This window comes from Cyprinus carpio, chromosome A6 (assembly GCF_018340385.1).
Source record: "Cyprinus carpio isolate SPL01 chromosome A6, ASM1834038v1, whole genome shotgun sequence".
Taxonomy (NCBI): domain Eukaryota; kingdom Metazoa; phylum Chordata; class Actinopteri; order Cypriniformes; family Cyprinidae; genus Cyprinus; species Cyprinus carpio.
Genome location: NC_056577.1, coordinates 23,276,391 through 23,293,951, shown reverse-complemented (window position 1 = coordinate 23,293,951; position 17,561 = coordinate 23,276,391). Strand labels below are relative to the sequence as shown.

Below are 17,561 nucleotides of genomic sequence, written 5' to 3'. Positions count from 1 at the left end.
CAGGCCTTTAGATTAGACTGACCACAAAAAAAGACATTGATGTCATAAAATTTCTCGGGGTAGTTTTGTTACAGTGTAAAATATGTCACTTCCTGTTGCCAGTAGGTGGCGCTATGACTATAACTGAATATGGGCATATCAATCTGTTCAGGTCAGGAGTCTTATCAAACATGTGAAGTTTGTGGCAGATTGGACATTGTATGTCTGAGTTATAGCAACTTCATTTTTCATGGCGAATCATCGAAATTCGTCAGGCCGCCACGGACACGCCCTTCAACGAAAACTCAAGATCTTCGCAATTTAACATCGCAAAGGCCTTTAGATTAGGCATACCAAATTTGGTGTTGATCTGAAAAAATCTCTAGGAGGAGTTCGTTAAAATACAAGGCATGCAAATGACAAAAATGATGCAAAATTTGCTCATAAAATTAAAAAATAACCGACTTCCTGTTGGGTTTCGGATATTGCTCCAAGAGTCTTTTTTGTAGGTACTGATGCTTTACATATGTGTGCCAATTTTCGTGCATGTACGTGAAACACAGCTCGAGGGCTGTTGATTTTTTTATGATAGGTGGCGCTGTCGAGCCATTTTGCCACACCCTCTTCTGAAACCTATATCAGACGTAAATTTTCACCAGGTCTGACGCGTGTGCAAAGTTTCAGGACTTTTCGAGCATGTTTAGGCCCTCAAAAATGCGCTTCATTTTGGAGAAGAAGAAGAAGAAGAAGAAGAAGAAGAAGAATAATAATTAAAGCTGCAAGCAGCGATGAACGGGCCCCCTCGCACCCGGGCTCACCACCACAGGGTGGCTTTTGTAAAACAGCGAACGGCGAGAAATATGCGTTTAATGTGGTAAATATAAGAGGAATATGTCAAAGTCATTTATACATGCCAATCTTCCTGCTGCCAGCTAGTGGCGCTATGACTATAACTGGATTTTGTCATGTAGATTTCTTCAGTCCAACACTTTTACCAAGCATATGAAATTTAGTTTAGATTGAACATAGAATGTTTGAGTTAGTATAAAGCATGATGTGTCCTATTGCCAACAGGTGGCGCTATGATTATAACTGAACATTGGCCTTTAGATATCTTCAGGCCATGACTCTTATCAAATATTTGAATTTGGTGCAGATTGGACATTGCATGTTTAAGTTATTGTAAAACAAGCCATTTTCTGTTGTCAGCAGGTGGCGCTATGATTATAGTGGAATAATGACCTTCAGATGTGTTCAGGCCAACACTCTTTTCGAACATGTGAAGTTTGGGGAAGATCGGACATCTTATGCCTGAGTTACAACAACTTCTATTCCCATGGCGAGACATCGAACTTTGTCACGGCGCCATGGCCACACCCATTAATGAAACCTCAAGATGTTCACAATTTAACATCGCAAAGGCCTTTAGATTAGACTGACCAAAAAAAAATAATAAAATGTCATAAAATATCTAGGAGTAGTTTGTTACGGCGTAAAACATGTCACTTCCTGTTGCCAGCAGGTGGCGCTATAGCGATATCTGAATATTGGCATGTAGATATATTCAGGTCAGGAGTCTTCTCAAACATGTGAAGTTTGGGGCAGATTGGACATTGTATGTCTGAGTTATAGCAACTTCCTTTCTCATGGCGAAACATCGAAATTTGTAAGGCCGCCACAGACACGCCCTTAAACGAAACCTCAAGATCTTCGCAATTTAACATCGCAAAGGCCTTTAGATTACACAGACAAAGTTTGGTGTTGATCTGAATAAATCTCTAGGAGGAGTTCGTTAAAGTACAACCCCTGAAAATGGCAAAAACGACACAAATTTTGCAGAGAAAATTCAAAATAACTTACTTCCTGTTGGGATTCGAATTTCGTACCAAAAGACTTTTTTGTAGGTATTGGTGTGTTACATGTGTGTACCGATTTTTGTACATGTACGTGAAACGTAGCTCGAGGCGCACTCCGTTGAAAATGTATAGGTGGCGCTATCGAGGCATTTTGCCACACCCAATGGAATATTGGCCTTCAGATTTGTTCAGGCCAGGACTCTTATCGAACATGTGAAGTTTGGGCAAGATCGGACATTTTATGCCTGAGTTACAATAACTTTTATTCCCATGGCGAGACATCGAACTTTGTGACGGCGCCATGGACACACCCTTTAACGAAAACTCAAGATCTTCACAATTTAACATCGCACAGGCCTTTAGAATAGAGTGACTGAAAAAAAAAAACATTTATGTCATAAAATTTCTCGGGGTAGTTTGTTACAGTGTAAAATATGTCACTTCCTGTTGCCAGTAGGTGGCGCTATGACTATAACTGAATATGAGCATATCAATCTGTTCAGGTCAGGAGTCTTAACAAACATGTGAAGTTTGGGGCAGATTGGACATTGTATGTCTGAGTTATAGCAACTTCATTTTTCATGGCGAATCATCGAAATTCGTCAGGCCGCCACGGACACGCCCTTCAACGAAAACTCAAGATCTTCGCAATTTAACATCGCAAAGGCCTTTAGATTAGGCATACCAAATTTGGTGTTGATCTGAATAAATCTCTAGGAGGAGTTCGTTAAAATACAAGGCATGCAAATGACAAAAATGATGCAAAATTTGCTCATAAAATTAAAAATAACCGACTTCCTGTTGGGTTTCGGATATTGCTCCAAGAGTCTTTTTTGTAGGTACTGATGCTTTACATATGTGTGCCAATTTTCGTGCATGTACGTGAAACACAGCTCGAGGGCTGTTGTTTTTTTTTACGGTAGGTGGTGCTGTCGAGCCATTTTGCCACACCCTCTTCTGAAACCTATATCAGACGTAAATTTTCACCAGGTCTGACGCGTGTGCAAAGTTTCAGGACCTTTTCGAGCATGTTTAGGCCCTCAAAAATGCGATTCATTTTGGAGAAGAAGAAGAAGAAGAAGAAGAAGAAGAAGAAGAAGAATAATAATAATAATAATAATTAAAGCTGCAAGCAGCGATGAACGGGCCCTCGCACCCGGGCTCACTGGCACCGGATGGCTTTTGTAAAACAGCGAACGGCGAGAAATATGCGTTTAATGTGGTAAATATAAGAGGAATATGTCAAAGTCATTTATATGTGCCAATCTTCCTGCTGCCAGCTGGTGGCGCTATGACTATAACTGGATTTTGTCATGTAGATTTCTTCAGTCCAGCACTTTTATCAAGCATATGAAATTTAGTGCAGATTGAACATGGAATGTTTGAGTTAGTATAAAGCATGTTGTGTCCTATTGCCAACAGGTGGCGCTATGATTATATCTGAACATTGGCCTTTAGATATCTTCAGGCCATGACTCTTATCAAAAATATTTGAAGTTTGGTGCAGATTTGACATTGCATGTTTAAGTTAGTGTAAAACAAGCCATTTTCTGTTGTCAGCAGGTGGCGCTATGATTATATTGGAATAATGACCTTCAGATGTGTTCAGGCCAACACTCTTTTCGAACATGTGAAGTTTGGGGAAGATCGGACATCTTAAACCTGAGTTACAACAACTTCTATTCCCATGGCGAGACATCGAACTTTGTCACGGCGCCATGGCCACACCCTTTAATGAAACCTCAAGATGTTCACAATTTAACATCGCAAAGGCCTTTAGATTAGACTGACCAAAAAAAACTATAAAATGTCATAAAATATCTAGGAGTAGTTTGTTACGGCGTAAAACATGTCACTTCCTGTTGCCAGCAGGTGGCGCTATAGCGATATCTGAATATTGGCATGTAGATATGTTCAGGTCAGGAGTCTTCTCAAACATGTGAAGTTTGGGGCAGATTGGACATTGTATGTCTGAGTTATAGCAACTTCCTTTCTCATGGCGAAACATCGAAATTTGTAAGGCCGCCACAGACACGCCCTTAAACGAAACCTCAAGATCTTGGCAATTTAACATCGCAAAGGCCTTTAGATTACACTGACAAAGTTTGGTGTTGATCTGAATAAATCTCTAGGAGGAGTTCGTTAAAGTACAACCCCTGAAAATGAACAAAAACGACACAAATTTTGCAGAGAAAAATTCAAAATAACTGACTTCCTGTTGGGATTCGAATTTCGTACCAAGAGACTTTTTTGTAGGTATTGGTGTGTTACATGTGTGTACCGATTTTTGTACATGTACGTGAAAAGTAGATCGAGGCGCACTCCGTTGAAAATGTATAGGTGGCGCTATCGAGGCATTTTGCCACACCCAATGGAATATTGGCCTTCAGATGAGTTCAGGCCAGGACTCTTATCGAACATGTGAAGTTTGGGCAAGATCGGACAATTTATGCCTGAGTTACAATAACTTTTATTCCCATGGCGAGACATCGAACTTTGTGACGGCGCCATGGACACGCCCTTTAACGAAAACTCAAGATCTTCACAATTTAACATCGCACAGGCCTTTAGAATAGAGTGACTGAAAAAAAAAAAATGATGTCATAAAATTTCCCAGGGTAGTTTGTTACAGCGTAAAATACGTCACTTCCTGTTGCCAGTAGGTGGCGCTATGACTATAACTGAATATGGGCATATCAATCTGTTCAGGTCAGGAGTCTTATCAAACATGTGAAGTTTGTGGCAGATTAGACATTGTATGTCTGAGTTATAGCAGCTTCATTTTTTCATGGCGAATCATCGAAATTCGTCAGGCCGCCACGGACACACCCTTCAACGAAAACTCAAGATCTTCGCAATTTAACATCGCAAAGGCCTTTAGATTAGGCATACCAAATTTGGTGTTGATCTGAATAAATCTCTAGGAGGAGTTCGTTAAAATACAAGGCATGCAAATGACAAAAATTATGCAAAATTTGCTCATAAAATTAAAAATAACCGACTTCCTGTTGGGTTTTCGGATATTGCTCCAAGAGTCTTTTTTGTAGGTACTGATGCTTTACATATGTGTGCCAGTTTTCGTGCATGTACGTGAAACACAGCTCGAGGGCTGTTGATTTTTTTTACGGTAGGTGGCGCTGTCGAGCCATTTTGCCACACCCTCTTCTGAAACCTATATCAGACGTAAATTTTCACCAGGTCTGACGCGTGTGCAAAGTTTCAGGACTTTTCGAGCATGTTTAGGCCCTCAAAAATGCGATTCATTTTGGAGAAGAAGAAGAAGAAGAAGAAGAAGAAGAAGAAGAAATAAGAAGAATAATAATAATAATAATAATAAACAAAGCAGATACAAGAGGGTCCTCACACCATCGGTGCTCGGGCCCTAATAAACGAAGCAGATACAAGAGGGTCCTCACACCATCCGTGCTCGGGCCCTAATAATAATAATAAACAAAGCAGATACAATAGGGTCCTCACACCATCGGTGCTCGGGCCCTAATAATAATAATAATAATAATAAACAAAGCAGATACAAGAGGGTCCTCACACCATCGGTGCTCGGGCCCTAATAATTCTTAGAAAAACAATAGGGCCCTGCGCCCATTGGCTCGGGCCCTAATAATAAGAATAATCCTTAGAAAAACAATAGGGCCCTGCGCCCATTGGCTCGGGCCCTAATAAGGAAATATTACTTATAGATAGATAGACAGATAGATAGATAGATAGATAGATAGATAGAGTTGTTTGTAAGCACAAACCTGCTTTTTGGTTGTGATGCTGACAGAGGCGAGCCGTTGTCAACAGCTGCGACTACCAAAACAAGAACCCCATAACAAGGGTGTTCACTACATGCCAGAGATGAAGCGAAAATATGCGTGACTTATATCTCTCGAATGTAATCCGATGGCGAAAGTCGAATTTAGGGCAAAGTTTAACTGAGTTTATTTAATCATCATTAACATATTTATTATCATTTACCCTGTTGCCGCCTCCATCACTTCAGATGCTACTTCTATGGTGATGTGTGAACAATAATAAGGCAGGAGAGAGCATTACTGCCATCTATCGAACAGGCTCAAACATGACAAACATGACACTTTAGAGTGTGTAGTAGAAGCGTAGGCAAGCTTTGGGACATACTAACACGTCATACAATTGTGTCTTTAACGGACCGCACTGTCGCATTACTCGCAAAGTCACACCTTCACTGTCAGTGTAAAACTGGCCTGCCAATCATTTTGTCACAGTTAACATCCTCCACATTTCATCTGCATCAACAATGTTAACTTTTATAAACATCCATTTGGCCATTAACTTTTAAATGCATCAGATAAAATTATATATATATAAATGTAATTTTTTAAGCAAGTTCGTTAAATGCTGTCCTTCCGCTAAAAAATAGTTCCTGACAGCAACAGTAAAAGGCAAGAGAATGTTCCGAACATGCCTCATCTAATGGAGCTTAAATAAAAACAGAGAATAGGAGCTCTGATCATGTGTCATTTATTTTTTTAACACCATATATGATATTTTCTCACACACATACATCTGATTATTATTGATTGTTTATGTTGCTAAGTGTGGTTGCTTAGGATGTTGCTCAGTGATACAAAGAACAATAGCTGTGCTGTATCGTGAATAAAACACAGCTGCTGACCAATCAGAATCGAGGAATTGGTCGCTCACATCCGCCATGTTTGTAGCTTTTTATTCATGTTTGTAGTTCTGAACCGAATCCTTTGCCAAAATGCAATGGATTGTAGGCAATATTGGCCATTAGAGTGTGCAAAAATCTTCCTGAAATGGAAGACCATCCAGGGAATTTTGGCATACACATTTCAACATACTATTCTTTGGGACACACTTATTCTTATCTCCCATACTATTTAGGATGGATAGTATTGGGAAAATTGGGAAGCAGGGTTAGTAGTCTGTATCATAGACTGTATAAAAACATGGACGTAGTGTCTGTGACGTCACTCGTGAATTTCCGAAGTGCATTTTTGAAGCCTAAAGTACCATAGACAGTAAAAGAAATGGACACAGTTGGATTCAACGGAGACAAGTGAAGTCAATTAGAAGCACGCACTTCCTGGGGGTCGAGCGTACTGCGCAGACTCAAATTTAGCTTGATGACGTAAATGTCACGTGAGCAACCTGTCTGACAATTGTAAGTCTTCTAATCGCTGTGCCAAGAGAAATCTGAATCACCCACCAAATCTTGCAGACGTTGTTGAATAATTTTTGTCCCGTTGCTTTTATGGACTCTCTATGGGCTTCTCCTTTGACTTCATGCCTCCACGTCCCCCCGATAGCCTCATAGACAGTAAAAGATTGCCCGCGAGCTTCTCCTCCTGTCCATACAGTAATTTCTCTACTGTGCGACAGAGAGTCCCAGGTTATGACGCAATCGTTAGCCTATTTTTACAAAAACTGCTTCTACGGGGCCATAACGTAAGATACAAGGTAATGGGGCCTTTATTACATTTCCGTGTTTCTTTAGAAATAATGAATGGACAAATGGAGTCTTTAAACGCCTCAGATGTAAAGTTATTCACTGTCAAAGTGACGCCAAAATGAATGGGAGTCAATGGAATGCTAACAGCAGGTGGGGGACCGCTAGCCAATGGCGGCGCCCAGGGATGCTTCAATAAAATATGAAACCCTGCCCCCCTATGTGTAAAGTACACGGAGACGGCCGTCGCCATCATGGCAGCGCGTCACCGCGCGTCACTCCTGGATAATTGAAAATGGCCAAAAAGGCGGGAGCTGGTTGCTGAAGCCACGCCCACCTAGCTCGACGGCAGTGTTAACAAAGACAATACACCTGTCACTCAAGTGGCCACGCCCCTAATTATTCAGAAATTTAAGGCTTAATATAATTTAAATGGATGAGTTATAAAAAAATTCACCCCCCTCACAGTTGTCATGAAGGGTATTAGCTATATAGACCAAAATAATTTTTTGAACCAGGCTGTAACAGCCTCTAGCGGCCAGTCGATGAATTGCAGTTTATTTATATATCATATATATAGCCTATGTATGTGTATGTGTGTGTGTGTGTGTGTGTGTGTGTGTGTGTGTGTGTGTGTGTGTGTGTGTGTGTGTGTGTGTGTGTGTGTGTGTGTGTCCTCTTCTTCTTCGACATTTTATGGCACTTGGCAAACCAGCTTTTGGTGCATATACCGCCACCTACTGGGATGGAGTGTGGAGCATTGACGCTGAGTGGATCAAATTTTTTTTTTTACATATTCTTCCCTATTTTTATACAGTCTATGATTCTTCCTTGAATGCTGTTTATCAATCCTGTGTCTTTTAGATATTTTAACAGTATATTGAACACTGTTGCATCTTTATTTAACAAATTTTCCATTGAAAGCTGCATTACTAAGAGCCTCTTTTAGTTGTTGTATTTGCATTTTAATAAACATGCTCGACCGTTTCTAGTTGCATTCTATCTTTATCTTTGATATTCATTAGCAGCTGAAAGTCAACTTCAGGCACTGAAAAATAACCATGGTGGTGTTGCTGGCAGCTCTACACTTAGGTAAACAACACAGTTATTTATTCCAATTTGGTGAGCCTCTTTATTTGCTTTCCATCTAAGTCTGTTCAAATTAACGTATACGTGTTCCCAGTTATTTTCCAGTACACTCTTAAATGGGTGTATTTCTGAATGCCCCTTTATAGTCCCCCAATACCAATTTCAGTTGAAGCCATTAGAACTCCAACGGCATCTCACCCATTTCTACCTGCAGTGTGGATACAGGGGATGTTCGAAATGCTCCATAGTATATTCTTAAGGCTTGATTTTGTGCTTAATTTAACTTTTTTCAGGCAGATATGCAAAAATTGATGCATAAATCATATACTTTATATATACTTTATAAGTGCACAGTAGAGACTGCTGGTCAGCACCCCAATCTACTCCTGCCAAACATCTCAAAACATTCATTCCTCTTTTACTTTTGACTGTTATCTTTTTTAAATTTAAAATTTTCCACTCCACTAATTAAAACAGGAATCCGTCCATCAGTCTTATCAATTCCCACACTTTTCTAATTTCCTCACAAATTTTCCTCCAATGATTTCTTTTTGCCCTCCGAATTCTTTTCCTAACATTTGCTGGTGCTCTTTTATAATCCATAAAATCATCAAATGAATATGATTTCTTTACTTAAGTGCTCTGTTTTTGGATGACTACATTACATTCCTCTGTCCACCATGGTACAGCTTTCTTCCTCCTATTTCCTTCACTTTTCCCAATTACATCCATTGCAGTTCTATAAATAACATCACTTATACACTTAATTAATCATCTACCGAAATAGTATCTATTGTTAACATTCTCATCTCACTTATCTCTTGAAATTTTTACCAGTGAACAGATTTAAGTTTCCAAATCAACACCACCAGACACAATATTTGTGCTCATTTAAAATTCCCTCCAGCAACAACAAAACATTCAGTATACAAAACATTTCGTGCACTTTTGTATTTGCGCAGCTTTCTATCATAAAGTATTTTGTTTTCTAAAAGTTTTGAAGACACAAACTAAAGGGACAGTTTAATTTTTTTTTTTTTTTTATTATTGATGTTACAGAACAAAACAAAACTAACGCAAATGTTAAAATGTGCTAATATTTTGCCCTTCACGATTCGCACGGCTATATGAGTGACATCGTAACTATCCAATCGCAATCTTCTTATGAGCAACTCCCACTAGCCAATCCTGTCACAGAAGGCGGGACTTGTCACATTACGACTGAGAAAAAAAGATTCTACCCTCTAAACTTTACTGTCGTAATTTCACAGTATTCGTCGAGGCAGGCGCCTCATCTGGAGTCGAGCAGTTCGCCGAGATCCGCGTCTCTCACTCCGCTGAGGCCATGAAGAGAAGGCTTCAGAAAAAATACATCATCTTAATTCTAGGATACTCCGTGGCGCTGCTTTTAATTCCATACGTACTAGATTACCGGAGCAAATCGCCCCACATTAAAGATGGATATCAGCAACAAAAGTGTCCCGATCTGGAGAGCACCATCGCCCTGTGGAGTAGCACCAGGACGGGCAACTCAACGGAGGTGGAGGACTATCGCAACAGGAGTCAGTCCAGAACGCACATATACCTCCACGCGACCTGGAGGACAGGCTCTTCTTTTTTAGGAGAATTATTTAATCAGCATCCCGATGTGTTTTATTTATACGAGCCCATGTGGATTATGTGGCAGGCGCTTTATCCGGGAGATGCGGGCAGTTTACAAGGAGCAGTGAGAGACATGATGAACTCTCTGTTTAGATGCGATTTCTCAGTGTTAAAACTCTACGCGGGCTCGTCCAACGTAAGCACCTCTTTTATTTTCGGCTGGAAAACGAACAAGGTCATTTGTTCCGAGCCTCTCTGCAAAGCGTATAAAAAACACGAGATTGGTTTAGTTCAAGGAGACGTGTGTGGCAAATGCCAGCCCAGAGACCTCAAAGAGCTGGAGAAAGAGTGCAAAAAGTACCCGGTGATGGTCATCAAAGACGTGCGGGTTTTAGATGTGGCGGTTCTGGTTCCCCTCATGCGAGACCCCGCCATCAACCTCCAGATAGTCCAGTTGTTTCGCGACCCCCGGGCCGTGCATAATTCTCGGCTGAAGTCTAAGCTAGCGTTGGTGAAGGAGAGCATACAGGTGCTGAGGAGCAAGAAGCAGAGCGATAAATACAAGCGCCTTCTGGTGCCTAGCAACAGGGTCCATAGAGCCGAGAACTACGTCTCGAGCGCGATGGAGTTAATATGCGATAACTGGCTCAACGACATGTTGCTCGTAATGAACGCTCCTCCGTGGGTGAAGAGAAACTACATGCGGCTGAAATACGAAAACCTGGTCCTCAGACCCGTGGACGAGCTCCAGAGGCTCTACCGGTTCTCCAACCTCACCCTTTCTAAGGCCATGGAGAAGTTTGTGGTGAACATGACACACGGACAGGGCTATTCCTCGGACAAACCTTTCCTCATATCATCCAGAGATGCCAAAGAGGCTATTTACGCCTGGAGGGAAAGGCTGAATGTGGAGCAGGTGAACCAGGTTGAAGCCTACTGCAGTGAGGTCATGAGAGAGCTGGGCTATCAGAAGAGGAACATGGACAATACCTAAAACCACCAAAACACGAGTTTATGGTATGTGTCTGAAATTATGTCAACAAGTGCGACAGGATGTCACCTATACATAGGGTTGGTACCAGAACTTAGTGTAAAAACAGCATTATTGAGCATCATGATAGAGTTTCTTTCTTCTTTTGAACACAAAAAATGATATTTTGAAGAACATTGGTAACCAAGTTGATGGTATTAATATTATGGAAGTCAATGGCGACTATAAACAGTCTTCAAAATATCTTCCTTTGTGTTCAACAGAAGAAAGATAATCATACAGGTTTGGAACAACCTAAGAGTGAGTAAAGATGACAGTCTTTTCATTTTTGGGGAACTATCTGGGTGAACTAACTCCAACTGACAAAAGAAACCATGGCAAATAGAATAGAAAAGAAATAGAAATAGAAAATAGTTATTTTAAACAACAAAAATATTAAACAAATACACTTTTCTTACCGTATTTTCGATCAAATTAATGTAACTTTGGTGAGCATAAGAGATTTATTTAAAAAAGAAAAACTTACCAACCCCAAACTATTTAACTGTATCATGGTTCTGCCACTGTATGTTTTTATAAGGAAACTGAATTAGTACAGTTCAGTACATGCACCACAGTATTCTTTGAATGCCATTTAAATACCACGGTAGCATACTATTACATCTGATACCATCGCTGTAACATGGTACTGGATATATTACTTTATATAGGAAAATACAGTAACATAACTACTACATAAGTACAGAATTAATACTCAAGCATGTACATGTGTTATTATTTTGCAAATGTGGTTTTAAATTTAAAGTTTAAAGGAAAAGTACAATGAATTGTGGGCATAGAATTACAGTACTACCTTTTTTAACACACTTTATCACAATAGTTTTTTTTTAAGGGAACTGCCCTTTATTTAACATTATTCCTGTTGCAACTGAATGATATTTACATGCGTATGTGTAACAGGGTCACTGCGTGCTGTACTTCTCTTTATCAGGTCAAACAGATGTGTGCAAATGCAAAACAGGGCATCCATGATAAGATGGGGTGTTTTCTGCTGCTTTAGATTTGTGCCGAGTATAAATTTGTTAGATGGGTTAGTTTTACATTCATCTAGTAAGCCTATACATTGATGCTTCCATCTATTACATGAGAAGATTGATTATGCAACACTGTGACTAGTGTAGTTGTAAATATGTAAATTGATTTTATTGGCAGTGTGCTGTTATGCAGTATATGTGAATGCCACGCACAAACACTGAGTGACTAACGAGGCTTGAAGCACAATTTCTGGTGTCTGGTCTGATCTATATAATGATGCATATAATCGGTTTTTATAATGCCCAACAACCCCTTGGGAAGAGAAAACGTGATCTTTTATAGATATGTTATTGACTTCAGTTGGATTCTTGTTTAGCTAAAATCAGAGTGAATGAACAGAGCTCTCTTCCACCCTCGATACCCATGCCTGAAGTGCCCTTGAGCAAAGCCCTGAACACCCAGTTGCGCCCCGGGTGCTGGATATAGCTGCCTACTGCTCCGGATGTGTGTTCACGGTGTGTGTGTTCATTGCTGTGTGTGTGCACTTGGATGGGTTAAATGCAGAGCACCAATTCCGAGTATGGGTTACCATACTTGGCAAATGTCACGACTTTCACTTTCTTTTTTCACTTTAAAGTGTACCATTTCAGTCAGTAATTGTTGTAAAAACACTGGTGAGGGCAAAAGTGCAGAATCAGTGCACAATTTTAGTATTTGATAATCATGAATATTTAAAAGAGACAATAGAAGAGTCGAGTTGAGCCGGGGTCATTGATCCAGTCTGAAGCTGTGAAGTCATGGGGTTAATGCTGTCCTCTTGAACTGTAGGAAGTGAAAGTTATATGGTGGCTTAATTTAGTCATTTCCAAACAGACTTCGGTCAGCAAAATTACCAGTTTTGTTTTTAGTGTAGCCAAGTGGTTCTCAAACCTCTCCATGAAGTACCCCCAGCATGGCACAGTTTGTATGTCTCCATATATCTGACACACACTTCAGGTCTTGCAGTCTCCACTAATGAGCTGATGAGTTGAATCAGGTGTGATAGATGAGGGACACATACAAAACGTGCAGGGCAGGGGGTACTCTAGGACAGGTTTGAGAACCACTGATGTAGCCGATACAGTGGTTAAAAATACTGTCAGCACTGTGACCAGTAAAAATCATTTAGCCATCATGCTTGAGTCTGATTTCATTGTGAGGCATGTAAACGGTGCTGTATCTTGATACAGGCTTCTTTGTTATCACTATCAGAGTCATGTGATGAGGGGGGCTGGTGTGACCTAACAGACAGACCACATGTGGTTGGAACAGGCTGAAACAGGGACTGCTTTGTGCTGGTTAGTCCCTGGAGGGACCAGTGCTCCCTGAGCTGAGCCTGTCACCAGCTCAATCTTTGAGGGCTCTGCCATGACTAAACCTAGACATGTTGGCACCAGACGTACACGGCTGTGACAAGTACAGTCGTCTAAGTGTCCCCCAGTACCAGATGAGACAACCTCCAAGACCTAGAGCCCATCACAACCTTATTTTCAAAAATTACTTGTATGACATATTTTTGAAATGCTTGGGTGTCACATAATTTAATAATTGTTTAATAATATTTGAACTTTTATTATTATTGATGTAATGTAAAAAAAATAATAATAATAATTTAAAATAATGAAAAACTAAAGAAACACAAAAACTAATAATATATTAATAATCTAATATTAAATAACAATTTATATACACATATTATAACTTATATAATCTATATGTGTGTGTGTGTGTTGGGAGGATTAATAGGAACTCCAAAAGAACACAAAAACCCATTAATATATTAATTTTAGATTTTTTTTTTTAAATGTAGCGACAATTGTAATACATTTTAATTATTATATATTAAGTAATATAGCTATTATTATACTAATTAATATTCTAATGATCAAAAAAGACTTCTGAGATCTGAGAAACAAAAAAACATTATTACTGTATTAAATAATCTAATATTAGATTACTATTATATTTTAAATACGTGTATAATAATTTAAATATCACTACAAAATATAATAATACAGCTATTCATATTATACTAATAATAACTATCAAATAAATTTTCACTTCCAGTATGAGTAGGTCTATAGGAACACATTGTTTCAATTTAAACCATCACGCTGAATATCTGTGACAAATACTAGCGGTACAGAAAGTAGACTGTACTTTTATGACTCAATTTTGTTGACATTCTGTATAGAATCACTGTTTTCAGTAAACATCTCTATATAATAGTCATGTTCCCCTCTTTGCTGTAGAAGCCTGATGTGATGGAGGAAAAGGAGGACAGAGGGGGAACAGCCGGATATGAAGCTACACCAGAAGGTACGACACACCAGTGGAGGAGCAACACCCAGAGTTCTCCCTCACAGTGGCATCATGGGGTGCAGAGCAGACGACAGAAGAGAGACACTTACAAACCCATCGACCTCAAATAATACTGACAAGAATCCTGTAAGAAAACGACTAACAATAACAGAGAGGAAACACGTTCAGCAAGAGAGAATGAAATGGCTAACAAAGGCTCAGTCCTGACTGTGTCCTGACAGATTTCATCCTCAGTAATCCCTGCCCAATCCCCAGCAGCCCATAATCAGACACACAAGACCGAGTCTTTACGTGTACCCGTGCTGTTGCACATGCACTAGGCCTGGAGACTGACATCCTGTTGAGTGATCGGTTCGTCGGGAGGATTTCATACCGAAAACATTCCTGTATTTATAAACAATGAATGAAAAGAAGATTATGCATCAAGGGCACTCCAGTTTCTGTGGTACCGCCCCCCCAAAAACTGAATGCAGGACTTATCTGTGAAGCACAAAATGCAATTCAGTGAACTGAAGATCTAGTGGATGGAGTTGGGAAATTCAGACTTCTCTCCCCAACTCGCAACATTCCTGCTGGTGTGAAATTACCCAGTTGCCCCTGGACATCACCTGCTTGTTCTGGACTGGGCTATTAGACTGTGCAGAATGTTGTGTTCATTTGTGTATGAAGAGGACAGGATTGCAATTTGAATAGTTAAATGGCCGGAAGGTCTCATCTAAAACTAAAACACACAATCATTCTTTGAGGATACAAGTCTTTTGTGCTCTAGGAGAAATGCTAGATGATTATCATTTTGTTAAAGGGGACATCAGACCCATTTTCCATAAGCTGGTATGATTCTTTAGGATCTTCATGCAACATACTTTGTCAAAAACAGCTCTGTTCGCAGTGACCCTTTTTCGGTGTATGTCTCTTTAAATGCTAATGAGCTCTGCTTCCTCCGCTTCTGTCTTCAGTGAAAAAGGAAAGGTGATTCGCAAATAATCACAAATATAAAGTGTGTGACTTAGTTTTGCTTGAGGTGCTGCTGGATTATGAACAGTGAGTACTGGTCCATCCTTGAGTTTGAACTTTTTAGCAAAACCTGCCTTGAACTGTCCCTCATTCAGAAAGCATTCTCGAGTAAAATTATTCGCACAGACATAAACAAATTTAGGTGTATTTATTGGCATGTTACCATCAAAAACAAAACTAATGTCAGTGTCGGGAGGAAATGTTCTCTTATGTTCACTTTTACATCCAACTACAAACACCTACATTGCTTTCGAGTCTTTGTTTTCACTACAGCTGCTCAAGAGCGGAGAAAAGTGTGGACAATTGGCTGAGGGCGGAGAAATGCTAATAATACAGGACGATCCGTCAGCGGTCATATGATCTCATAATGCTCAGAAAATCAAAAGGCTTGATTATCGAGATTGTTTAGGTTTGGGGGCGATTAAAAAAAGTAGTGAATGGATTTTTATCATTGTTGGGTGGCTGTGTCCACACACACTGCTAAGACATGCAAACATCATGTCAAAGTGAATTTTGCATTAGATGTCCCCTTTAACATTGTTTTTTCATTTTAAACATTTACTCTAAAGTAATGTGAACCATCAGAATTAATAAATGAACAAATCTGTTATTTATAAAAACAACTTGTACATACATTTTTGTTGTAAACACTAGTTTTCTTGTTTTATTATTCTTATTCTTATTTAATGACATATAAAATAAATCAAATACCTTATTTAGGTATTGATACTGTAGCCCGCTTTGATACTTTGGCTATTTTTTTTTTATAAGTGTACAATTGTTAAACTACAATCAATACCACAGTTTTGTCACAGTATTTGGCAAGCTGTGTGGATCTTTATGTATAATAATAATATTATTGTAAATAATAATAATAATTATTATTATACATAATAGGGATTCAAATGGGAAAACTGAGCATTTTGGTGTTTCATACATCACAGACAAAAATGGCATTGAATATGGATTTTTGTTTGTTTATATACTGACATGCAGAACAGCAAGTAAAAGATGAATGTTACAGGAGGGAGTTACATATCCTGAAGGTACATACAAGTCCAGCACAGTAAGGTAAAGGATCAGACATGTTAGAAGAGTCATTCAGAGTGACTTCATAGCCGGATTACATGTGAATTCAGTCTTTTGCTACAGCTGGTTAAGGTTCTGCACCTTAAACCTCGATTGCCACGAAGCCCATGAGGCTCATTTGCCAGCCGAAGCTCCACATAAATAGTGCAAATCTCCTTAATTCAGGTCAGATGTTGCACTGGATTCCGTTGGAAGCGAAATGTTTCCTCAAACAACTCAAAAAGCCCTGTTAGAAGGAAACAGACAGGCGCAAGTGCAGACAATTGTAAAGGTTATTGAATGGAAAGAGTGCAAAGTTAGTTTATTGTGTTGAATATAAATCAGAATGAATGACTTATTTCAAACATCTGCAAGTTTGTTATTAACTAAACTCCTGGACTTCATAGTCTTGTATTCATTAACATTCATTTCTAGACAGGAAGGATGGAAGGAATGCGTTTTGGCGGTTACTGGCACTAGGCCATCCGTTTACTGTATGAACAGGTCAACATCATGCCGAACACTCCAGATTCCTGATTTCAGAATTGCAGACTGCCACATAGCAGCAACTCATACATAATGCAAAAAAACACCTTCAAGAACATTCTAATGTGAGGAGGCGCAAAAGGAACGCCACAAACACAAATTGTTTGATGCAGATATGAAGACTCCTTGATGTTTACAACATTCTGCATCACAGATTCTGGCTGTGAGTATGCAAGTGGTTAATATGTTCACATAATAAAGCAATACATGCAAGGACTGCAGCTCAGCTGCAGCTAAAGTGCATGGCTCATACACTTGCATCCAGCTGTTTAAAAGAGAGAAAAAGAAAACATGGCTGTGCAGATCAACATTCAAATTTACAACAACCAGCACGTCAACTTGTATAATGACCTAACCAAGATATTACAGGAAGTGTAAACTCCAACTCACTAGAGTTAAGTACTACAAGGTTCCCGTATGCAGTCATGAGATTAGCATGCACTCATGTCCATGTTGCCACTGTGTTTGTAAGCTTTCAGGAACACCACTGCCAAGGCATATTTACAAACATTATAAGCTGCTCACTCATTTGCCTGATGGGAAAGATGAACATTTAAATGTAAAT

At 39.5% G+C, this 17,561-nt stretch overlaps 1 protein-coding gene and 1 pseudogene across 1 annotated transcript; one reads left to right on the top strand and one right to left on the bottom strand.

The window, feature by feature from the left end:
• LOC122134412 overlaps positions 1-5,830 on the bottom strand; it is a 35,768-nt pseudogene extending 29,938 nt beyond the window's left edge.
• A 3,765-nt stretch (positions 5,831-9,595) lies between these two features.
• LOC109091367 (carbohydrate sulfotransferase 7-like) lies at positions 9,596-16,116 on the top strand. Its single transcript, XM_042758508.1, has 2 exons — positions 9,596-10,998; positions 14,299-16,116. Exon 1 carries the CDS (start codon positions 9,725-9,727, stop codon positions 10,973-10,975), a length of 1,251 nt encoding a protein of 416 aa, XP_042614442.1. The 5' UTR covers positions 9,596-9,724; the 3' UTR covers positions 10,976-10,998; positions 14,299-16,116.
• Positions 16,117-17,561: the final 1,445 nt, after the last annotated feature.